General features: G+C 45.6%; 1 protein-coding gene across 2 annotated transcripts in view; it reads right to left on the bottom strand.

The window, feature by feature from the left end:
• Positions 1–26,535, bottom strand: part of ADAMTS2 (ADAM metallopeptidase with thrombospondin type 1 motif 2) — a 377,073-nt gene that overhangs the window by 212,702 nt on the left and 137,836 nt on the right. For both annotated transcript variants that reach the window (XM_084839080.1, XM_084839081.1), the window contains exon 3: positions 3,557–3,710. In XM_084839080.1, coding sequence (XP_084695206.1) covers positions 3,557–3,710 — 154 coding nt within the window. The remainder of the gene's footprint in view (positions 1–3,556; positions 3,711–26,535) is intronic.

Below are 26,535 nucleotides of genomic sequence, written 5' to 3' on the forward strand. Positions count from 1 at the left end.
TCTCCAACACCAACCCCGAGACTACCCCGGCTAGCTCAGGAAGGGAGACTGTTGAGCAGCAGAGTGGATGGTACACCAACAGAATCCTTATTCTGTCCCAGGCACCCACCTTCAAATACACACACTCGAACCCAGCAGACTGTGGGATAGGGCACCTGGTCAGGGGGATCGAATCCCGATAGACCACTGCCACTCCACCTCCCCGCCCCCCAGGTCTTGCCTGCTGCTGAACAGAGAACCCTGGAGGGCAGAGCTGAGAGAGATTAACCCCCCCCCCCAGCTTCGTCCAGCCAGGTCTCTGTAATACAAGCCAGGTCAGTGAGCTCATCCTGGATCAAGTCCTGGATAGCGGTTTTTTACCATTCACTGACCTGGCATTCAGCAGCAGCAGTTTCCACCCAGGGGGTCTGTTGCCAGGGCCATCCAGGTTATTTGAACTGGGGAACAGTTTAGGGACAGTCAGCACCCTATTGTTACACACTCTGCCTTTAGACTGTGACTGTCTCCCCGCTCCGTATCTCCCTCTGCCCTGTAGAACTGTAATGGCCGTTCCCTGGCTGCCAACACCTCCCGCCTTCATTGGAAAACACATATTTAATGCAGGCAGTCCAGCAGGCCACACTGAGGCAAACAGTCCCCTTCCCTCCTTTCAAGCAGGGGGACAGGCTGTCACCCTCATGTCCCCCCAAGTGGCTGCCACAAAGGGGTGACCCCCTTTGGTGTCGCCCTCTTTAGTGGCGACACCCGCCAGCGGCAGTCCCGCCCCCACCGGGCCTGGGTTTTATGCCCCAGCTCCCACAGGTGTTGCAGCTGGGAGTGGGGTGATGCTTGGCTGGACCTGGGTCTGCAAGGAGGCAGGGCAGAAGTCCCCCAGGTGGAGGTACAGCTCCAGCAAGGCAGCAGCAGCAGCAAGAGCGCCGGATCCCACCTGCCTTGCAATACTGAAGGGATTCCTCTCCTTGCAGGAGATATGCTGGGGTCGTTCATTCCCCAGGAGCTGGTGCTGGAAGAAAGTGATGGAGAATCCCTTCCACCATGCAGATAAGCTCCCCATAATACCTGGTTTCTCCATCTCACAGGTTGACTGGGTGAAGACCCCATTCATGCAATGCCTCTCCCCACCCTCTTTTCAGGGGTTATGCATCACACTGCTTTGTGTGACTTGCGTGTCCACATGTCTGTGTGGCGGATGTGAGGGGCTCATGCGACTCCTCCGCTACGCTGTGTCAGCGCTGCCTCAGCTGAATATATGAACGGGGTCCTCACTGAAAGCAAACTCCAAACTCCAACAATGGCACCCACTCCCAAAACATCCATAACACACCAATCTCTTGCAAAGTCACTCCTGAAAAACTCTTTGAGTGGCTGCATACAAAGAAGCCCTGATGGCCCTGTAGTAACATTGGAACTGAACTGCTGGTGATACTTAACCCAGTCCTCATGCTTCCACTCCATTTGTAGATCATGGCCAGTAAAGCGACCATGATCAGGAAGAACACTTTTCCCTTTCTGACCATCTCAGCTGTGACAATTTAGCCAGGAAACACAAGTTCAAACAGAGAGTCCTATTTTCCCACCTCAGTTCAAACACCTTCCACAGTCAATATTTTCTGTAGAATGCACAACTGTATAATGAATGGTCTTCAACAGTATTGAAACAACTGCTTTATGACCGTTTATGTGTGTGCTGTGTGGTGTGCCTTTGTTCTCAATGCTCCATGCACCATCATCCTTGTTCCCTAGCTTCACTGTGCCATTCTTCCTTCCTATGTATGCTTTTCTGTCTGGCTGATTGGGGGAGCAGCCGTTGTTCCATGGGACTGTTCACTCAGCACAGTCATGTTTTATTTATCACTCACGTGTTCTGTGCAAGTGGTGGCACTGATCCTAGAGCAGTGGATAGGATGTTGACTCAAGTGACCCCAGATACCTTCCCTTCTCTACTAGAAGATAGGAAGCTGCCTCATATCAGCTCAAACTATTCATCCATTTAGCCCAATATTGTCTACTCTGAAAGGCAGCAGCTGTCCAGAGTCTCAGGTAATAGCTCTTCTCCATCACCTCCCACCCGATTATTTTAACTGGAGCTGCCAGGAATCAAACCTATGACCTTCTGTATGCAAAGCATGTGCTCCACCACTGAGCTATGGTGTAGTATGCTCCCCAGGTACTACATCACCTTGGCCACCCGACTGCTGCAGCATGACACTCTGCCAGTCTGAGTGGCTGTAGCTCAGTGGCAGAGCAAATTTTTTTGCATGCAGGAGGTTCCAAGTTCAATTCATGGCATCTCCAGGAAGGGCTGGGAAAGACTCTTGCCTAAAGAGCCACTGTCAGTCAATGTCGGCAACACCGGGCTAGATGGACCAATCGTCTGACTCAGCATAAGGCAGCTCCCTGTGTCCCCATGACTCTGAAAATCCACCAACAGTAAGGTGAGATGCCTGGGAGAAAGCCCTTTATCAGAACATTCTAATCCAAGAAGTTAGGAAACGGAGCAGGTGAAACGTGCCCTCGCCAGAATATCAGAAACACCAAAGTCTTCTGGACCAAAACTAAATGTGATCACATGGAAGCACACCTGTTTCCATCATCATTCTTACAGCCAACCTGAATAAATTAATCTCAGAGGACAATCCACCAGTGCTGCAGAATGTTAGACAAAGCCCCTGCATTGAATAAGGGCCAACTCAGATGTACATACTTTGATATACCTCACTCAATTTGTCGTCACTTCATCATGTAGATAACTGACAGCTGGATGTGTGAATAGCATCCACTGAAAAGCCTTGTGCCTGAGAGGATACAAAAGCTCAATCTGTGGTGCTTGATCTGTGGTGCTTTCACACATGCAAGGATCATACTAGCCCTACTCAGCCTGAAGACGCGAGGGCACAAAGAGTGTAGGGGCACCAGCCCTGCCCCCAAGGTCCATGGGATGCCCTCCCCCCTCCACTCCTCACCTTTGCTCATTCAACGTGAAGGTCTGAAGGGTGAATCTAAGTGGATTCAGCTGAATCTGCTTAAATTCCCCTTCAGACCTTGGCATTGGGAGTGGAGGGGACAGGGCAGTGCATACAGGTACACTGGAGGACGGGGCAGTGCATCTTGCCCTTTCATGTTCAGCCTGAATGTCTGAATAAGGCTACTGCCATTGAGTGATATACATCAATGTGCAAATAGGCAAAAGCCTCAAGTCCCTTCTCCTCCAGTATGTCAGCTTATCTAGAGTGGATCTGCATTCCCCCACCCCACCTTTCCCAATTTTTAAAGGTTTCCATTGTTGAACCTTTTCATAATTGGCCCATGCTACCTATTTTAACAATGGAGGAACCAGACATCTGTTCAGGAAGATACTGGTTGCTGCAATACTAACTGAGAACCATTTTTTTTTCAGTTCCTCCACTTCATCCAGGCAGTAAAAGGTAAGGAAATAGAAGGCATTTCTCTCATCAAGGACACAAAAGCAGCGGTACCTTAATAGTTATACTGACTATTAGACACATGCTTTTAGCTGGGCTTTAAACATCACATGTGATTAGCATCTCAGGCTTACCTCTGTGCTGGATATCTGGGCGCTCACTGGGAAGTGTTTTCTTGGCAGCTGCCCTGCGATACACCAGGTGCATCCTACCTTCCTCCTCCTCCTGCTTCCCCTTCTGCAGAGGTTCAATGAAAAACTCGTCCTTGTCTGTGTGAATCATGCCAGCCTAAAAGTGACAGGGCAAAGATTGAACATTTCAAATTACTGCCCGTGCTGCAGACGTTTTGAGTAAACCTTTGCAATATGCTTAAGCACACTTCAGCACTCTCCAGAGAGCAGTTAGGAGGCAGAGAGTAAGCAAGGTGAATTTGTTATTAGAGCAAGAAAATACAACTTCAGTGTCTTGCCTTGACAGGGAAGGACAACAGTAAAGCATGAGCCTAAAGGGATTGCTTCTGGAATCTAATTAACAGAAGTTGGGATTAAGCTATATGGGAGAGTCGTGATCAGAACAGCCCTATAATGACAGAGTTGGCAGTAATGATGTACAAAAGGCTATAGCAGTACGTTTCATTAGAATGGCCTCTGTTTATCTAGCAGCAGCACACAAACCTTTAAACTACAGAGAATGCAACCAGGTGGAAACTTACTACTGCGCCTGAGACTGAATTCTGGATGACTGGAAAGCTTCAATATTCCTGTTTCAGTACAGATAGACCAATAAAACAGTAGTAGGCAGAAGGCAGATCAGGACCTACTGGCAGATCTGTGGGTGATTTGCAGTAGATCAGCCAGGGTTTTCTGACTACCAAGTGTTTAAGAATAGCACCAACAAAAAGGCCTTCGCAGGAGGGTGGGGGGAGGTCCTAAATTAGGCTGCTGAAAAAAGTGGAGGGTGGGGGAACCAGAAGTGGATTTGTGTGAGCTTTGTTCTTGTACTATGAACCATTTCTGGCCTGAACATGTGCTCAGAGGCATCCTGTTCCTTAATTCCTGTTCCCATTCCCTGCGCCACTATTGTGTACCTTGGACTTCTAGTAAAACGCAAACTGGTTCCCACAAGATTGAGGCCTGCCCACCCCTGCAGTAAAAGATCCATCTGTCCCAACTGGGCCTTCTTAACTTAGAAAAAATAAGGCGAAGAAGGGGGGACAGTATATTATTATTATTATTATTATTATTATTATTATTATTATTATTTTCCCATCTTTTTCCCAATACTGGGACTCAAGGCGGCCTTACAGCATTAAAACTGGTACAATTAAAACCTATAAACAGAAATATAAATACAACTGTACAAAAGTTAAAAATATAATTAAATCATCAATATTAAAATTGTAAAGATATTAAAACATTAAAAGATCACCAGAACAACAAAAATGGTATCTATACGTCACATTTTCCCAGGTCCAGACTAGTTATCCCCAAAGGCCTGCTGGAACAAAGAAATTTTTGCATGCCTACGAAAACATATCAAGGAGGGTGCCACTCTCGCCTCCCTGGGAAGGGAGTTCCAGAGCCTTGGGGCAGCCACCGAGAAGACCCTCTCCCACGTTCCCACCAGACGTGCCTGTGATGATGGCGGGATGGTGAGAAGGGCTTCCCCTGAAGATCTCAGGGCACGACTAGGCTCATAAGAGAGAATACGGTCTTTCAGATAACCTGGACCCGAGCCATTTAGAGCTTTATAGGACATAATCAGCACTTTGAATTGTGCCCAGAAACAGACTGGGAGCCAGTGAAGCTGTTTTAACAGGGGAGTTGTATGCTCCCTGTAACCAGCTCCAGTCAGCAATCTGGCAGCAGCTCTTAGAACCAGCTGGTTTCCAAACACTCTTCTGAGGCAGCTCCACGTAGAGCGCGTTACAGTAATCCAAATGGGATGTAACTAAGGCATGTGTCACTGTGGCCAAGTCAGACATCTCAAGGAACGGGCACAGCTGGCACACTAGTTTTAACTGTGCAAATGTACTCCTGGCCACTGCTGAAACCTGGGCATCCAGGCTCAGGGCTGAATCCAGAAGTACACCCAAGCTGCAAACCTGTGTCTTCAGGGGGAGTGTAACCCCATCCAGCACAAGCTGGATCCCTATTCCCTGATCTACCTTTCGACTGACCAGGAGCACCTCTGTCTTGTCTGGATTAAGCTTCAATTTGTTTGCCCTCATCCAGTCCATTACTGCCAACAGACACCGGTTCAGCACCCCAACAGCTTCCTTGGAATTAGATGGAAAGAAAAAGTAGAGTTGGGTGTCATTAGCGTACTGGTGACATTGAACCCCAAAACTCTGGACAACCTCCCCCAGTGGTTTCATGTATATGTTAAATAGCATGGGGGACAAAACAGAACCCTGAGCCACAGGCCAATGGCCAGGGGGTCGAACAGGAGTCCCGCAGCACCACCTTCTGGGTCCGCCTCTCCAAGAAAGAATGGAGCCACTGTAAAACAGTGCCTCCAAGTCCCATCCCAGCGAGGCGGCCCAGAAGGATACCATGGTTGATGGTATCGAAAGCCTCTGAGAGGTCCAGCAGAACCAACAGGGACACACTCCCTCTGTCTAGTTCCCAGCGTAGGTCATCCACCAAGGCGACCAAAGCTGTTTCTGTCCCATAACCGGGTCTGAAGCCAGATTGAAATGGATCTAGATAATCTGTCTCATCCAGGAATCTCCGGAGTTGGGAGGCCACCACGCGCTCCAATATCTTGCCCAGAAATGGAATATTGGAGACTGGCCGATAATTATCCAATATAGTGGGGTTCAGGGAGGGCTTTTTTAACAAAGGTCTCACCACTGCCTCCTTCAAGCAGGCTGGAATTCTGCCTTGCCTAAGGGAGGCATTAACCACTCCCCTTACCCACTCGGCCAGTCCACCTCTGGCTGTTTTTATGAGCCAGGAAGGGCAAGGATCTAGAACACATTTGGTGGCTCTCACCTCTCCAAGGATCCTGTCCACATTCTCAGGATGTACAAATTGAAAAGTGTCCAACAACACTGGACAAGCAGGGGCCAAAGTTACATCCACTGGGTCTGTAGCAACTACAGCATCCAAGTCAGAGCGGATCCGAGTGATTTTGTCTGCAAAGTGCTGAGCAAATTGTTCACAGCGGGCTGTCAAGGGGTTTAAATTATCCTCTTGCGGGCTAGCATGTAAAAGACCCCTAACCACTCGAAACAGCTCCGCTGGACGGCTCTTTGCAGACGCAATAGTGGCAGAAAAAAATATTTTCTTTGCTGCCCATATTGCCACACAGTAGGCCTCCAAATAGGCTCTAGCCCGTGTTTGATCGGATTCACTCCAAGTTTTCTGCTAACGTCGCTCCAGTCATCTTCTCACTCGTTTCATTACTGCCAGTGCCAGCTCCCTAGAAAACCAGGCTGCTGGTGCAGCTCCATTTCATGAGAGTGGATGCTCAGGAGCGATTGTATCCATGGCCTGGTCATTTCTCCATTCCAGAGATCGGCCAGGGCTTTGACAGAATCACCTGCCGAGGCAACAGGAAAATCCCCAAGAGACATCAGGAAACCATTCGGATCCATCAGCCTCCTGGGGCGGACCATCTTAATCAGCCTCCACCCCTGCAGAGGTTCTGAGCAAGTCTAAACCCCACCAGGTAGTGATCTGTCCATGACAACGGAACTATAGAAAGTTCCTCCACTCTCAGATCACTTATCACCCCATCCAGCACAGAAAACGAGGTCCAGAGTGTGCCCAGCAGCATGGGTGGGGCCAGATATCTTCTGGGACAGACCCATGGTTGTCATGGCAGACATGAAGTCCTGAGCCACTCCTGACAGGGCAGCCTCAGCATGGATGTTGAAATCCCCCAGCACAACAAGCCAAGGGGTCTCCAACACCAACCCCGAGACTACCCCGGCTAGCTCAGGAAGGGAGACTGTTGGGCAGCAGGGTGGGCGGTACACCAACAGAATCCATTTTCTGTCCCAGGCACCCACCTTCAAATACACACACTCGAACCCAGCAGACTGTGGGATAGGGCACCTGGTCAGGGGAATTGAATCCCGATAGACCACTGCCACTCCACCTCCTCGCCCCCCAGGTCTTGCGTGCTGCTGAACATAGAACCCTGGAGGGCAGAGCTGAGAGAGATTAACCCTCCCCAGCTTCATCCAGCCAGGTCTCTGTGATACAAGTCAGGTCAGTGAGCTCATCCAGGATCAAGTCCTGGATAGCAGTTTTTTACCATTCACTGACCTGGCATTCAGCAGCAGCAGTTTCCACCCAGGGGGTCTGTTGACAGGGCCATCCAGGTTATTTGAACTGGGGAACAGTTTAGGGACAGTCAGCACCCTATTTGTTACACACTCTGCCTTTAGACTGTGACTGTCTCCCCGCTCCGTATCTCCCTCTGCCCTGTAGAACTGTAATGGCCGTTCCCTGGCTGCCAACACCTCCCGCCTTCATTGGAAAACATATATTTAATGCAGGCAGTCCAGCAGGCCACACTGAGGCAAACAGTCCCCTTCCCTCCTTTCAAGTAGGGGGACAGGCCGTCGCCCTCATGTTCCCCCAAGTGGCTGCTGCAAAGGGGTGACCCCCTTTGGTGTCGCCCCCTTTGGCGGCGACACCCGCAGGCAGCGGTCCCGCCCCCACCGGGCCTGGGTTTTATGCCCCAGCTCCCACAGGTGTTGCAGCTGGGAGTGGGGTGGTGCTTGGCTGGACCTGGGTCTGCAAGGAGGCAGGATAGAAGTCCCCCAGGTGGAGGTACAGCTCCAGCAAGGCAGCAGCAGCAAGAGCGCCGGATCCCACCTGCCTTGCAATACTGAAGGGATTCCTCTCCTTGCAGCAACGATGGCATTATTATACGCTTGTATAAATATATACATGATGTGGAGAAAGATGTTTCTCCGTCTTCATGATGTGAGATGGTTTTCTCCCTCTCTCATAATATTAGAGAGAGGGAGAAAAACACTACTACTTAGATGGGGAAATTCTTTAAAATGGTGTGCAGCTGCAGCCTTCACAAGCTGGTAGCACGCTGCTTTCCTTTGCAAGGAGGAGGACGATGATGCTGCCACTGAGAGGTAAAAACAACAACAACCAGAGCTGGCAGGGCAGCAGGGAGAGCTGCCATGGGGAGGATCCCCACAGAAAGCTCCTTGCCCAAGGTCCCTTCAAACCTGGCAGTGCCTCTGATAAATGCCTCCATGACCAGGTTAGTCAGTGAGTAACCTTAATACAGTGAGCGAGAGGATTCCAGCCACTGCAGGGGCACAATGTTGTGGTATCAGTGACATGCAGAAGTACCCTAATGCTCAGGATATGCTTTGGGGAAAAGGAGTAGGAGAGGAAGATATGGCTTTATAATATAAGTTTCAAAGCATATCTAGTGTATACGCTTTGATCCAGACAAACAAGGCCAGGTTGCCCAAGGCTACAGAGATGGTAGTTGACATTATCCCATCCCACTCAGTGGGTTACTTGCTTTCTTACACGCTGCAGACAAGGCCAGTCCAATACATTTTGCTATCTGAGGCAGAGCAGCAAATGTCTCCTCCTCTCCAAGTCAAGATATTATAGTACTCAAGACCAGCCAAGTTATTTTGGTAACTGAGGCAGAAAATCCCACAAGCATCTCTCCCCTTCCCCGGCAGTAAAAATACATACATTATTATTTAATTAATAATGACTAACTAAATAACCAAAAACTAACTTTCAGGACACCTAGGATCTGGCTCCTTACTCTGTGTAATGGTAGGGCCAGCCCTGTGCGCATGTGCATGGAGGTGAGTTGTGGGAGAGGCAAACTCAAGGCCACTCAAGTAATGTATTTTGCCTGTGGCAGCTGTGGGACAAGGATCACCTCCTGAGTGATCCCTGATTGCCTGGGATCATATAGCAAGCAAGCAAGCAAGCACATTTTTTTTACTGGTGCAGAAGGAAGTACAGGGAATTTATTTATTTATTTATTTATTGCATTTATATCCCGCCTTTTTTCCTCTTGCAAGGAACCCAAGGTGGCTTACGTGATCCTCCTCCTCTCCCTTTTATCCTCACAACAACAACAACCCTGTGAGGTAGGTTGGGCTGAGAGTCTGTGACTGGCCCAAAGTCACCCAGTGAGCTTCCATGGCTGAGTGGGGACTAGAACCCAGATCTCTGGGCTCCCAGTCCAACACCCTAGCCACTACGCCACACTGGCTCTCAAATAGCTGCAGTGTTCTGGGGTGAACATTTCAGTCCCCTCCCCAAACCCTCTTTTAGCCAGAAAAAGGCTTACTAGCAAAATTCAGTGCAGCTAGTTTAGTTCTGCTATAGTGCGTTATAGGCACCAGGGTAATTGAATTCGAAAATCCTGTCATGTAACGTCTTAATCTAATTTAGATAGATTCCACATTTGACACAGGACAAGTGAGCAAAACTAGCCATAATGATTAATAAGCACTAAACTGATAAGGCAGAATTTGATTACTATTTTTTTTTTAGTATTAGGGTAAGGAACCATCGACCTTAAATGTAATTTTGTTTCATATTTCCACACTGGATGGAAGACAAGTTTGCAAAACTGCATGAGTGCCCAACTATGGAAAGAAAAAGAAAAAAAGCCCATGTGCAGACAAAAGAAAGCACAGACCTCCACATGTAAATCTCAGGAACGTGGCAAACAATTCAGAATGGTTCCTCACCATACCACAAATGCCTCCCCTGAGTACTTCTTCTGGAAGCACTTTATGATGACACAGTAGACTGTTTCCCCCTAGGTAAACCATCTGCTGGTGCAAACTGAAAACATGATCTATAATTACACACTTTCACACCCAATTCATTTTAATGGAAGCCTTAAGTACATTGTAAGTTACAATACATATACAGTCAGGGCCAGAAATATTGGAACAAGGATAACTGTTTTGGCAGTTGGCCTCTGTACACCACCACATTGAAGTTGAAAGGAAACACACCCAGATGGGAGCGAAGTCAGGACTTTCAGCTGTAAGTCAAGGGGTTTGACAAAAGTGGGGCACTAACCATTCAGGAAGTACAGCCAGTGGCATACACACACCCCCATCATTGGTGGCTCATAAGTAATGGAACAAACCAACATCATTTCAAACTTAAGGATCGCCTTTAATACCTGAATGAAAATCCTTTGCAGTGAATGACTGCCTGAAGTCTGGAACCCATGGACATGACCAGATGCTGAGTTTCCTCCCTCGAGATGCTTTGCCAGGCCTTTACTGCAGCTGCCTTCAGCTGCTGCTTGTTCATGGGTCTTTCTGCCTTCAGTCTTGTCTTCAGTAAGTGAAAAGCATGCCCTATTGGGTTGAGATCAAGTGACTGACTTGGCCATTGAAGAACATCCCACTTCTTTGCCTGGAAAAACTCTTGGGTAGCTTTTGCTGTATGTTTTGGGTCATTATCCAGCTGCAATTTGAAGCAGCGACCTATCACTTTGGCAGCATTCAGCTGAATCTGAACAGAAAGTATAGCCCTCTACACTTCAGAATTCATCCTGCTGCTTTTATTAGTAGTCAGGTCATCAATAAACACCAGTGACCCGGTTCCATTGGCAGCCATCCATGCCCATGCCATAACACTGCCGCCACCACGTTTGACAGATGATGTGGTATGCTTTGGATCATGAGCTGTTCCTTTCCTTCTCCATACTTTTCTCTTCCCATCATTCTGGTACAAGTTAATCTTGGTTTCATCAGTCCCAAGAATCTTATTCCAGAACTAGGCAAGCTTTTGTAGGTGTTTGCTGGCAAAGGCTAATCTGGCCTGTCTGTTCTTGAGCATTACCAGTGGCTTGTACCTTGTTGTGAAGCCTCTGTATTTACATTCATAAAGCCATCTCTTGACTGTAGATGTTGACAATGACATGCCTAACTCCTCAAGAGCGTTCTTGACCTGGCTAGATGTTGTGAAAGGGTTCCTCTTCACCATGAGCAGAATTCTGCGGTCATCCACTTTAGTTGTCTTCCATGGTCTTCCAGGCCTTTTTCTGTTGCTGAGCTTGCCAGTTAATTCCTTCTTTTTCAGGATGTTCCAAACTGTTGTGTTGGCCACTCCCAGTGTTTTTGCTATCTCTCTGATGGGTCTATATTGTTTCTTCAGCCTAATGATGGCCTCCTTCACTCGCATGGACACCTCCTTGGACCTCAAGTTGGGAGTTCCAGTGAACAGCTACCAAATGCAATGTAACACTCAGAACCACCTCCAGGCCTTTTATCTGCTTGATTGGTCATGGGGTACCCAGGAAACAGGCCACACCTGGCCATGCAGCTGCTTGTCAGCCATTTGTTCCATTACTTATGAGCCACCAATGATGGGGTGTGTGTGTATGCCACTGGCTGTCCTTCCTGGTTAGTGCCCCACTTTTGTCACACCCCTTGAATTACAGCTGAAAGTCCTGGCTTCACTCCCATCTGAGTGTGTTTCCTTTCAACTTCAGTCTGGTGGTGTACAGAGGCCAACTGCCAAAACAGTTATCCTTGTTCCGATATTTCTGGCCCTGACTGTATGAAGACTGAGGAAGAAACCCATGTGGCAAAAATTTGGTGGGGAGCACTGTCAGGGTGGAATGGGGCGTTTGGTACGTGAGTGGGATACCAACAGCTGTTTTAGCTGCTGGTTAATTCTGCCTACTGAGAAGGTGGCGGACCTCACAAGACTGGTGCCAGGCTAGGAGGATCGGCTATTCAAAGCTGGGAAGTATGGAAAAGAGGTGCCAATGATGAGAGCTCATGAGGAGAGCTTGCCCTGAGAGTTGGTGGCAAGCCAACTAGTGCAAGAATTTAACTGCCAGCCCTGAGGCCAGATTAAGGTCTCTGCCTACTTCTTTCCCAAGCTCTTTATGGTCTTTTCCCCTGTCCTTTTCAAACACCTGTGCCAAGACTGTCAAGGACCCAGCAGCCTCCTGGAGCAAAGGGATGCTCAAAGTGACTGAAGACTGAAAAATATTACAAAGATTTTTTGCTATTAGTAGACTCACTGACTTCACTCCACCAACAGTGACACATGGTTACATTCCATTGGCTTCAATGGGACTTTTGCATGATTAATCTGGGCAGGATTGGATACCTAATATGAAACAACTGTGCCTATTCTGACCGTTTCTTTCAGTGAGCTTTTTTAGGCCCATAAGTCCCTCATGCTATCTCACTGTACTGATTATTAAGTCATAGATGTCTGATGACATGCTCAACTCCACCACTGGTTGTCCAGCAGTCAATCCTATCCTACCAAGTGATGTTCACTGTGACATGAGCATGAGCTGAATCTATCATCCATCTTCCTTTCCATTTGCATGCTTGGAATCTATAGAGGATCTTTCCTGGTATATTAGTGCTGGATTTAAAGGCAGAGCATGATGCTGCTATGGGGTTTAAAACAGCAATGTAACTAAGAATATATAAAATAACTTTAGCCCTCCAGGTGTATAAACAAAAGCAGAAAGGTTGGCAACCTACACTTGAACAGCAACCCAAAAATACAGTTTTGACAAACGGACCATAATGTATTCCCGGGGCATATGCCACTCTCTTGAAAAATAAATTGTGCTGAGGTGGAATGAAGCAAACAGTTACTGGGATTAGCGAGTGGGGAATCATATGCTGTTCTGAAGAGGGTATGAATACATGTACACAAGATGAACAAACTCTAGACTAATCCCAACATATGTCATGTTTTTAAAAATCCCGTGTGTGCTACTTAAGAATTATTTTCTTTTATAATCAGTGGAACTATGAACTGGGGCAGGTGCCCTGATTTCACTGTAGAAGCTCAGAGGTTTGCAACACACTGGGTCTCCCATCCTTGGTTCATACTTCTGCCTGCTGCCTTGTATCTCCTCCTAATGTACCTCACTGATCCCCAGCATTTTAAGTTTTTAACACATTCATAGTCATGTGTACAAAAAATTAAATTAGCAGTCACGAGCAGCAATGGAGGCCATTGGGAGAGTGGATGTTAAGAAAGTATAGGGGCAATCACAGGGGTCTGTGACAGCAATGAACAGATCGAACCCACAAACCCACTTCATGTGATCTCTGCTCTACTGTTTAATAAGCACGATATTTCCACAAATCCTTCTTCATCTTTCTCCAAATCTTTCATCTTATTGCAGTGGTAGCACAAAAATCAACCTTCAAGCATGGCTGCTTGTTTTTTTCAATTGCACCAAAGGAACCCAAGTCTCACGCCTGGCATTCACTCACATGCATGAGCGGAGGGTTGTCAATGACATCATGTCAGCAACTTGCAGAGAGACTTGAGACTTGAGCGCTTGAACAATACAAATAAGAAGCACTGATTTTCTTTTCACGTTTTTATTGGCTATATATGCCAAACTGCTGAATGCAATGTTTTTTAAAAGGCTAAATGCCATAGAATCATAGAATACCTCTGCTTAAATACCTCCAATAAAGAAGATGTTCCAGTGTCAAAGAGTTCATTGCCCTGGGAAGTTTCTCCAAATGCTTAGCTAAAATCTGCTTCCCTGCAATTTCCACCCATTGGTTCTAGTCCTGCCATCTGGAGCATCAGAGAACACATCTGCTCCAACTTCTGCACGACAGACCTTCAGAGATTTGAAGACTGCTATCGTGTCTTCCCTTAATCTTTTCCAGACTTAACACACCCAACTCCTTCAAAGTTTCCTCATAGGAACTGGGTTTCCAGATCCCTCACCATCCTGGTTACTGTCCTCTAGACAGGCTCCAGTTTATCAATGTCCTTCTTAAAATGTGGTACCCAGAACAAGACACAGATGTGGCTCGAACAGTGCAGAACAGAGTGGAACTATAGCGCTGTTCAGACGTTATGCCTGAACAAGAAACATAAGAACATAAGGAGAGCCGTGCTGGATCAGACCAAAGGTCCATCTAGTCCAGCATTCTGTTCACACAGTGGCCAACAAGCTACCCACAGGAAACTCACAAGCAGAACATGAGTGCAAAAGCACCCTTCTGCCTATCTTCCCCAGCAACTAGTGTACATAGGGACACTGCCTCTGATATGGGAGGTAGCATATAGCCATTAGGACTAGGAGCCATTGATAGCCTTATCCCCCATGAATCAATCCAGTCCCCTTTTAAAACTATCCAAATTGGTGGCCATCACAACCTGTTATGGAAGTGAATTCCATAGTTTAACTATGTGCTGTGTAAAGAAGTAACAACAACCTCTGTACAGGTTTTCCAAACAACAATCTGTGTATAGGGTTCCTAATTGTGCAGAGGCAGGGCTCCCAGTTCCATGGAAGCTTCTATTTGCATTCAGGTGAATGAGCATAAATGTCCTCTTCAGTGTGGGAAGGTCAGGAACAGAGAGAATTGGGACATTGGGGGCAGAGCCAGCATGAACAGCCCTAGGCCCCCTACACAGGTGGGTGTTTCCTGTTCAGGCATAATGGCTGAACAGGGCTTATTACTTCTCATGAACTGGACACTGCACTTCTGTTAATGCAGCCTAAAATTGCATTTGCTTTTTTAGCAGCCACATCACAGTGCTGGCTCATGCTGAGCTTGCCAGAAGACCGTGCTGCTTTATGTTCCTATTTCTGTACCCAGGCCCACTGAGACCCATATGACTCACAATCTGTGTGCCTCACTGTCCATCAGCCAGGACCCTTAAACACTGCCATACCTTAAACACTGCACTACTAGGCAGTGCAGCTCTCAGAGCTGTTTCACATGAATATCTTTGATGCAGAAAAAAACCATCTCATGGTGCAACCAGATTTTTTAATACAACAAAAAAGGTGAAACAGGTGTGCGCAAGCACAGTGCACAGCAGAGAAGGTGTCGGCAGCTGCAGGAATGCCTTGCCTGTGATTAATCTTTTTTCTTTTGCTACATCGGTACTTATGCCTAGATTAAATATCACAATAGCCCACTATAATTTTACAGCAATTTCCTCATGATGATTTCTAGATGACTAAAGCAGAAAGGCCACATTCTGCTTTCAACTCTAGAAAGGCAAAGTTTAGTAAAAGATGCAACAGAATCACTGATGTGCTTCTGGAATAACTCCATGAGACTAAAATCAGCATTAGGCCTTGGGTTATTAAAATTCCAGCTGTGGAAGTAAAGCAAGGGGACTAGCAAATACGAGGAATATCTGTAAATACTGCAGGATGTGGGAGTCTGTTTTCTTCTGGCTATTTCATCAACATCCAGGACTGAGGAACAGCATCATTCGCTGTACAGTTTGTCTGTGTGTCTGCTGTGTAAATCTGAGCCAATTCATAAAAGTGAGTGTCGTCCCCTTAAGTATAATGGGGGCTGCTCCCACTAAAAGGATTTGGTTTGGGCCAAAAATCGTATACACAAAAATGTGCAAAAACTGCAGGAGGAATTCCATCTCTCTGCACCAGTTCCTAATACTAAACAGCAGGTTTCCCTGGCCAATCTGGCTCCCAATTTCATTTTCCACAATTCTGATTGCTCTTCAGTAAAATTTAAATAAAATTTAAAGGGCTTGGGAGGCAGCATGGATGTGGGGGGACGTCAGTTTTCCGGGAACCAATCTTGGAGCATGGGCTCCGAGGTCGGTTCCCGGAAAACAGCATATCCTATGGCCATCTAGCCACTGTCTAGCAGCTGTAGGATCGCTCCCTCTGGTATTCAATGTTAACTTATCTTTATGACAGAGTTTTGTTTTTTTGTGGTTTTTTTTGCTAATTTACTATGTAGTTCAAAGAAAGCAGGATCAAAATATCAGTAAATATTTAGTGTTAACTGACTCTTATTGACAATTAGTAGTTATTTTTGCATTCACATATTTTATTTTATTTTTTGTATTCAGATAAAATTATTTCATATTTTTCACATGTTTTGAGATTCAGGTATAGTCATTCCCATCAGTTTTCCCATCTAACTGAGGTCCAATGTAGATCAGACACAACCTAACAGAAAAGCAGTAAAGAAGCCCCTAAATATGTTACTTCATTCACTTCAGTCATCTGTGCTGATCCTGACCTATCTGTTGAGTGGAATTGCATAGTTTCCTATTATCCTGATTCACAGAGGTTCACCTTTTGCTAAATGCTGATTGAAGTGAATGGAATAAGTAACATGCTCACAGAAATTGCATGTGAACAGCTATCCCCTCCCCCCACATGCACACCTTGCTGTCAGGACTAATAATTTTGACACAGGTTATATTTGTGAAATATAAATTGTACCCAAAATCTGCATTTGCCAATTACCATCTCCAAGTCAAATAATCCAAACTTGCAAATATACTTCCCTTAAGGAAAACTAACCCATTGGTGTTAGCCCAAGGTAAGTGTTTCTTCCCATATTCTGCCAGGACAAATTCCCTCCCTTGACTTTAATGTATTTCTCCTTTTTCATAACCATTTTCCCTCAAAAGTATCAGTGTTGTGATTCATCACATTCAAGAACTCAGAGAAACCACTATCGTTCTCCCAGTCCCTTCAAATACTACCAATGTCTCTTGAATTCACTTGGCTTTCTTTAAAAGCATAATTTGCCAGTGTATTTGGAATTGACAGCAATCTCCAGGTTTTACAGCTTGAGGTCCTACCGCTAATTAAATGTCTCCTCTGGCTGAACACTCAGCAAGGGCCTTAATTGTCTCTTCATTCGCATTCACATCACAGCGCCGTGTTCTAGGCTCATAATGAAGTAAGCCTGCACAGCTTCTACAGCTGCTTATCAATGGCTCTGGAGTTCAGACCCATCCTGTAGTCCTAGCTTTAATTAATGTTCATTTTCTTCTCATTAGTAGAAGCCCATGTACATTTCTTTCTCACCACACAAGCAGAGATTTACCTCTCCATTTTTAAACATGCAGCATGGCAAGAAATTCTATGTGTTTTCACATGAATTTAATTTGGAGATGGGGAAACCCTCCACACACATACCCCGCACAACCCCCCCCAAAAAAAAACAATTGACTCGAGTGCAATGATCGAGTATGTAAAATAATACATAATAATGCTACTCATGTAAACACTTCCAAACATTTACCAGTGGTAAGGGAGGGCTCACAGCATACACCTTTGTGGCCACTGTCATAGTGAGCAAAAGAATTTTCTAGATGAATTCTAGGATGAATTCTGCTGAAGTGAACTGACACATGCACTCCACAGAACAATGTGATGGTTGGGCTACCAGTTTCTCATACGTTTAGAAGCCAGTAATGTAAGCCCAGTGGAGTATCACAGACTCCAGAGCCTACAGGAAACCTCATAGTCTGAGGTTGGGACTTAGCCTAGTCAGCTATTGTGAAGGGTATACGCCCAGGTCCAAGCCCAGCATCAACATTCAGCTTTTGCCCACTGCTACCAAGACCTCAACACCCTGGCAGGGCCCACAGCTAATAGCTGCCCTGGGCTCTCTTTAACTAGCATTCCAATCTAAATGCCAGGCAGCTAAAGGAGCCATCATTTTGACTGCCCATAATGCCCCAACACAGCATTGCTCTGAGACACTTTGGGAAACTAAAATGGTGGGCCTCTTGTAGCAGTATTACTGCCCATTGTTGCTACCACCAGGTAGGCCTCCAGGAAGTCACCAGAGGTAACTTTGCTGACCTCAAGCCAGCCTTGCTGAATTCTTGGAGATAGCTTCAGCACAAAAGAGAACTGAGGCAAAGAGTATACATTGCAGGCAGTACAAAATCCCCAAATTGCCCAGGCCTAGTATAAATACTAGGAACCTGGTATTCTGTTCTTGTCTGGTCTGGCCTTCTGCTACACCTCAGGCTCCAGCTTCTTGCTTCGCCATCTCACAGTCCCTGCCAGTAACCTCAGATTTAGGTGCAACTACCTATGGCCCCTGTGGCCTCAAGAGCATCTCTGAAATTGAATTCATCCCTTGGGCTGAAGGAGGTTCAACAAGCAAAAGGTGAGAGAAAGATTTCCTGAGGTTCCCTTGGTGAAGAAAAAAAAGGTGCCCTGTAAACATCATTTGTAAAAATATATATCCTAAAGGCTCCCTCTATGGTATTCCTTTACCAACCTGCATAGCCAGAAATGGTACACTATCAAAATGGCTGAAGAGTGGGAAGTAGTTGACACAGCATGATGCAGCATACCACTGTTCCCATGAGGCCTGGGAAATCCCCACATAGAACTGTGACTCTCCATTCAATATGGGATTATAATGTACCTCCCTTCCCCTCCTTGAGCCAGTATACTAAGGACAGGCCTGAAGGTTAGTGTCCTAATTCACTTATAGCACAATCCAATACATGTGGCTTACTTGCAAGAGAGTGGATATAGGACTGCAGCCTTTAAGGCGACATTAAGCTGAATGCTCAACCCAATCCTGTACATGTTTATCTGTAAGTAAGTTCCACATTAGTTAGTGGCATTTACTCCCAAGTAAGTATGCACAGGATTATAGCCTTATATTTATAAGAGTACATTTTTCTCCACCCTTAAAAAAATATTGCTTAAATAATCAGCACAATAGCATCTTTGTTTCTGTAGAACCAAACAGACACAGAATAAACTTGTGTAGAATGGCAAACCCATTTTCCTTTTAATATAACAGGAGCACTGAAAGAGCACCATAAGGCTGTGGATCTTTCTGCCACATCTTACCCTATGTTACCACTACTCTAAAGCAATAATAATTTATACCGTCCTCAGTCAGGAGGGGAACGGAAAGGAAGTTTTAAACTTAGGGCATATATTTTCTTCGTTTTATTAAAAATTCTACAAGCTGACTGTTTTCAATCTTTTTGAATGCATGTTTACACTTGTGCAGCCCCACTAGGTCTGGGAAAGAAAATGCTAAAATATTATAAACAAGTCTCCCGGGGTAACATTGCATTGATCTCTTAGTCTGCTTTCTACATTAAGCATGGGGCAACCCTGAGCAAACGAAGTGGAATGATTTATGTTAGGCTACATCTCCACTACTTATGAACATTTACTTTTAGCAGCAATATAGTTTTGACAGGATAGCCCAGTAGCTTGTAATCTGAAGCTCAGAGTGCTTTGCCAGCACAAGCCTCACGGATTTTGCTGTTAGTCACTGCACAATAATGCATGCTCAGTAAATAAAAATGACAGCAGGACTGGACTTGCCAAGCATACGTGGGCCACAACACTCCATGGCTAAGAGACATGAGGATGTAGTTATCCTGTGCTCAAAGTCTTTAAACTCTCTGTACTGAGGAAAACCCAAACCCTGCAGTCATAAGAAGTTATGGAAATTCAGAACACTATCCAGTCCCCATAGACATTCACCTGTGCCCACTGCTGCTTACATTGGCCTTTTCCTCCCTACCCCAGCCACTTGTGCACCACATGCACAGATGAGTGATTATGTTCAATAGAGGCCCATGATCATCCCCCATATACATATACAGCCACCCTTGTCCTCACCAGGGCCAGGGCCTACAACAGAGGTGTTAAACCTCAGTTCAACACCTCTAGCCTACAAGATACTCACACAAGTGATTTGGATGGATGGATGGATGGATGGATGGATATCTATGTAGTTGTGTGTAATGGCAGGCTGTGCATGCATGCTGAGACCAGTCAGGGGAAGTGGTGGGGGATGGAGAAGAGGACTCTGTTGAGCCTGCCCTATGCTGATCCCTTCCAACACATGCAGCTATATTCATGGCAGGGGGAAGGGTAATAAGAAATGGATCATCCCCTGTCCATTTGCATTGGTTGTTTTGTACAAGTTACTCTGTATTCAAGGCTCAAGTTTTCAAACAATATAAATTGGGTATATGTGGACAGTGTGACAGTAGCCAACGGGAGGAATAGAAACAGGTGCTGTCTACTGAAACTCCATGCCCGGTTACTGGAAGGCCTCCCAAAGTCTTTTCAAAATTTTTCACAATATCCAAAACATTTTCAGACTCTTCTTAGAAACTAAGATGGCTAAAAAACGCTGTTTAAAAAGGGAGAAGTTATAATGTGCATGATGCAGGATTCCCAGAATGTCTCTTTACACAGTCAACAGCCATGCGGGAAATGCTCAGCCCTAGCTGCAATGGCTAGAGCTGGGGTCAGTAACTCAGTGCCTGCAATCACCAGTGTACCTCCAGACCCTTGCCCAGCTGCCCACTGAGGCACCTGTCACCCCCCGCAATTGTACTGTATTCATTCATTCATTCATTCAAAATATACAATGAATCTGTTTTCAGCAGCTGGGACCACTTTGAAGTGAAACAAAGGCCTCCAGCCGCCACCTTCATTTCCCATGAATACCACTGGGCCCCACGTGGACCTGCAGGCATCCTCAGAAGTATCAATGGCAGGTGGATGGAAGCCAGGGCTTTGCTTTGAAGCACTCTAGGCTACCTGAAAAAGTAAAAAGAAAAGAAAAAGAAAGAAGTACAAAAATAATATGTGAACCACCCAGAGAACTTCGGCTATTTCATATAGAAATGAAGTAAATAAACAGTAAATAAATACATGTAACATTTGTCTTTATTAGAGAGGTGTCCTGTAGAGAGAAGGACATATGGTATCACTGGACACAAGACATGTCCATAATAAAGGAGGATCTACAGAAGTTTTGACTGTTGCCTCTTTGAGGTTAGTACCAATGTAAACATACCAGTTTTTTAAAAAAAGGTAGACTATCCACTCTCAATGGAATTTTCCATGTATTGTCACCAGGGCTGGTGTCAATGATAGGCATGGTTGGGCACTTGCCAAGGGCCCACAATCCAGCAGGGGCCCACAGACAAGAGCCCCCTGGACTTGCTCCTCCTCTTCATCATTGCTACCTGCTTCTTCACCTGCCTCTCACTCTGGCCCAGAAAATGGTGGTAGTGAGAAGGAGCCGCAGTAGATACCTACTTGCTCCCTGGCTCTCTGCCTGTCAAGCAAGCAAGTGGTAGCAATGATGAGAAAGAGTATGACCCTCCTGACAGGTAGTGGGCGAAAGAAAGAAAGAAAGAAAGAAAGAAAGAAAGAAAGAAAGAAAGAAAGACCCCATCACCTCTGCCTGGAAAGCACAGATGAATGGAGGCAGTGTGGAGGTGGGGGGGAGGGGCCCAGTGTGGGGGGGACATGGGGCAGGGGAAGGTAGCAAGGGCCAGAGCAGGATGAGGGGAAGCTGTCAGGGAGTGAGGAAGACAGCATGGAGATCAGCACAGAGAACAGCACAGGGACAAGAAGGAAAACCAAACTGCTTTGTCATCAAAAAGAAAAAGTAAAATCTGGCATATAACCTATAATATCATATAGCTTGCTTATTAATATAAACAACAAATGCCTTTAGATATGTTTTACTGGCATTCTCTCAGAAAACTGCAGTTCCGTAGTCCTCTTCATCAACCTTCCCTTCACAACATGGACCATTTGGAGGCATGGATCAGTTCACTTTCCAGGCTCCCCCACATTCCAAGTACATTTACCAGAATTTCTAAGTACCTTTCAAGAATTTCCAAGTGCTTTTACCACAAAGGATTGGTTCGAATGCATATCTTCAAGTATAAAGGATGTTCCATCCCAGGGCTTGTATTACCTTGAGTATGCATTAGCCCTGGCAGCTTCCATTTACAAAAATGGAGGTTGAGCAGCTGTCCTTGGTTCCCATGTGTAGTATTGGCACTGCTCATGGATCCATTTATTGCATTAGGTTGCAGGCAGCTTCACCAACCTTGTTACAGAGGTCATCGGCTACAGAGCTTGGTCTATGAAGAGTTAAACAAGTTTTACATTTTTACAACAGAGAAAAATGTGAACTAAGGAGCTTTGGCAAAAACATGATCTGGCAGCCCACAAGCATATTCAGGTACTGAATGTTAAAGGGAAAAAGAATTATTAAAGAAGTGTTGGGAATGAAAATGATAAATGTGATAGATCCTGTGTACTCAAAGGACCACAGCTTGATTACTATTGTTGCAAGCTGGGCATAATAATTGCAATTCTCCAAACCTGTACCCTCCATCTTAATTCCACCACCACCCTCTTTTGGAAACCCAGTGCAGAAAAATAACATTCACAAATTTGTTCTTATTAAGATCCAAAGGAATTGAATGTAACCAATTTCTGTGTAAGTTATGATTGCAAAAACGGGGGGAAAGGTTGGCTCAAGCACAGATGAGCTCTGCCCCTAGCAGTAAGAAAATTAGGGATATCATTTTGAGAAGTATATAGGCGTCACAAATAAATGATGGTTTAATTTTGAACCACAGAGTTTCTATAATGCTTAGCTCTCACCACTTTTGGAGAATATCAAAGCACTCATGATGATTGCTCAAGTAACAATTTAACTATGGATACTGGGGAAGATTGATATGAAGGAATCCAAGAGTGGCCTGTGCCACAAGGGAGACAGGAGTTAGAATAAAATTTGATTCCCCAGTGGCACAGAGAGTATGCCTGGCAGGAGGCCACAGAAAGGGGAAGTGCTGTCTGCAGGCCAGGGGGTTGGCCCCAGTGGTGTACTGGTAAATTTTGAAGTCCAGGAGCTCATCATGACAAGACCCATAGCCACCTCCCCACGGAGAACCCATAATCACAGCCCCAGGAGATAAATGGATGGATATATGACACTGATTTTCTATTATTTATACTCAGATGAGCTAACACTCTGGTTAAAAACTGTATCATCCAAAGAAAACAAACCACTAATAAAATCTCACAATTAAGTTTACAGGGCATGACTGCAGTCCTGTACATAGTTACCCAAGAGTAACCTCCATTGAACTCAGTGGTGCTTACATCTGACTTCATAGGTTTAATTTGGAAACTACACTAAGTTTTTACATAGGATCTTCAGCCAACTGAAATACAATATTTAGCTTTTAATTAAAAAATGTGAAAAATCTTTCAAAGAAGTTTCAAAAAATCTTTCAAACATTTAAACTGTTGGCATGAAAAAGGAAGCAGAGGGGAAAAAGCATCCAGCTTCTACTAGATTATTTCCATTGTCTGACTTCCTCTGTGCCAATCTGTCCCGAACAATAGTAACATTTGAAAAACTTATTACTTCATTCATTTCCCAGATCATGGAGTATCTGTCAATCATCCTAGTGCTCCAGCAGATGACACAATTGCTCTTGATCTGAAAAAAGTTCCAGAGCTGCACTGCTCTACATTTCCCCTTCCACTGGTTGGCCCTTTAAGATTCTTCAGCCTTCAAAGAATGGGGTGGAGCTTAGGAGGGGTGGACTGGAGGCACAAACTTACAATGCCTCAATCCAACTTTTTTGGAGCGCATAGCAGGGATGCTGAAGAAATCCGCTGCGGACTGAAATGAGGCCAAATTCCCAAGAAGCCGACCTCCGGAGTCCGCAGTGGACCGCTCCCTCCCATACCTCAGCATCCTCAGAATTTAGGTGGAAATAAGTGCTTCATGGCCACAAATGGTGTAAAATACGCCAACTACTGCTGTAATTTTCCCACAGGAGGCTAATGGCAGCCACAGTTAGCCTATCATGCCTTTTAGAAAGACGGAGGGCCGCCCCACAAACTCCAGCAGACATGCCAGGGCTCTGGGGAAATCTGGAGGGCCCACAGCAGCCCAGATTTCCCCGTGGCAGACACGCACACCTCGACCGGACACTGGGGGGGTTCGTCCATCCCTAGCAAGAAGCTCACTAGGAACTACCCTTAGTGCTGCAGAAACTGGGCTGCCTTGCCTGATTCACTGTTGTGCTGCTTGTTGCTTTGTCCTCTATGCCTGCCTTGCTGTCATGCCTCATGGGTACACCTATGAACAGATCAGAACAGCAGTGGGCACTGGAGGAATGGGTAGCTTGGCAGTAGTGGCATGGATTGCATTCCAACTTGCATCTCAAACGGTCCTGGAAGGCAGAGAAAGGGGGCTCAAAGAAAACCATGTGCATTCCTCAAGGTCTAACTCCTGACTCAGGTGGCTGAGGGCTCATACCTGCTGTGAGCTCTGGTCCCTTCCCTTCCCTTCCCTTCCCTTCTCTCTCTCTCTCTCTCTCTCTCTCTCTCACACACACACACACACACACACATACACCTATTTGGGTGTTACCCTCCTTCTCCAATTTGCTGCCCTCCAGACTGATGGGAGGGCAGTCCAAAACATATGGAGGGAACCAGGTTGGGGAAGACTACTCAGTGAAATCTTAATCATGTGGAGGAAGAGAGCTGGGCCAGGCATGGCCCCTGCCGTCACATCATGTTGGATGAGTCCTTAGACAACTCACAGAGGCCTCCTACAGCTTCGGTGTATAAACTATTGGCTTCAGATATGGAAAGATCAATGTTATTTTAATGCAATCCCCTTCCCCCAAAGCCTGAATCTAGCAATTCCAGGAGAACCAAGCACATACGAATGGGGAAAGATAAATTGTGGCACAGTGAAAAACAAAATAAAATTATACAAAATGCTGTTCTGGACACAGCCTACTTCCTTCAGCAATTTTGCTGCCACAGACAAACACAGCTACTGGTACTTTCCCTCTACATGCTATATTTCTATTTAGAAATAATACCACGATCCCTTCTCTAAAGTATTTAGAGTGCAATCCTACACATTGCAGACACTCAGAAAGCAGACCTATTGAGCTCAATAGAGCTTACTCTTAGTAAGTGGGTGCAGGATTGCAGTCTAAGTGTGCTTTGAATTGCACTTGCTTGCCACCGAGCGTACACTTAGTTTTAGTTGCTCAGGCTTCCCCACAGCCTCTGTTCACAGTCTTTTGAAATATGCACATTAATTGCATTCATGCAACTAATATCACATCTAGCTCAGCCACAAGAGAGAGGTGAAGTAAGGAACAGGGTTCTGGCAGAGACAGGGGATGGAACAAGACCAGCACTGGAAGTGGAGAAGCAGCAGAGATAGGTAGGAGGCAGGCACACAGTTTAGGAAAGGAGTCTTGGCCTTGGGAAGCCAACCAAGTAATTTGTGGCTCAAGCAAAAATCTGTACACTGCTCTGGAAGTATTTATAATCCAGCAGGGGTCAGCAAGATGAACCAGTCACCTGCCTTGGAGCTGAGCCCATGCAAAGCGTCAATGGCACTGCTGTATGTAGGGATGTATGAGAATTTTGTTTCTGTTTGCGATTGATTTTTTATTTTTCTAAAGAAATGTTTGCAAATTCCCAAATTTGCAATTGCATTCAAATATGTGAATTTTTTTTTTAAATGTGAATTTTCATGCTTTAGTCAGTGGGGCAAAAATGTGCACTTTTGAAAAATACACACAAAAATGTACATTTAAAATGCACACTTTTCCTGTTTGAATGAGCCGAAAACAGGTAGAAAATGAAAACGAGAGCAGGCCAAAATGAGCTTCTGAGTGATTTTCTGAGAATTTAGTCGAGTTTGAAAATGGCTGGCTCTCCCATTCCTGGCTGTATCGGAACGCCCTGAGCTGGATCAGCGTTGCAGCCAGTGTAGAACAGTGAAACTCACCAGTCACATGCCAAGGCAGGGTTCTCACTTCAAGCTATGTCACCACGACATCCAGCTGATTACATGCAGAATACAAGTCAGCGTGCCCATTTGGGAACTTATACACAGCAGGATCATGAAAACACTTCATTCTGGAATTAACTGGGTATTCCATTTAATTAGCAATCAAAATGAATCATCTGCCTAGAAAATGAATTGCACTGGTACAAATTCATCATCAAAAGAATGCTCCAATAATGAAGGAGCAGGGCTCGGACAAATGGCAGGGAAGAGGAAAGTGCAAGATCCTTCCATAAGAACCGCACCTATTTAATGAGATCCAATTTCTTCAGAAACCCTGCAGAAATCAGGAATGAGGAGCAAAAGGTCACTTCATCATATATACATGAAGTTGTGCAATGAGATTTATAGGTGTGTGTAGACTTATAAATCTGGAGGATAAAAAAAGCGGACAAAGTCAAAGCTGAAAGTACTGGGAGGTCAAACCTCACATGACTTCTTGGGATAGTAACACATATAGTACACATCCAAATCCACTCACAATTTTGGGTTTTGTGCTCCAAAAGCCAGCTGTATTCCTTATACAAGATCTTTATTCAATCTCCACATTCCAGCATAGTCCATTCTTTGCTAGGGATGCTTGAATACGCCAAGGTCAACCCAAACAGGCACCTGCAGAAGCTTGAGCCTTTTGGAAGTGCCTGATTCAAGCACTCACAAAAGGCCCAAGGGTGCTCATGG

The sequence above is a fragment of the Heloderma suspectum genome, chromosome 2 (assembly GCF_057233095.1).
Source record: "Heloderma suspectum isolate Gila_16-S chromosome 2, 16-S_ref, whole genome shotgun sequence".
NCBI classification, from domain to species: domain Eukaryota; kingdom Metazoa; phylum Chordata; class Lepidosauria; order Squamata; family Helodermatidae; genus Heloderma; species Heloderma suspectum.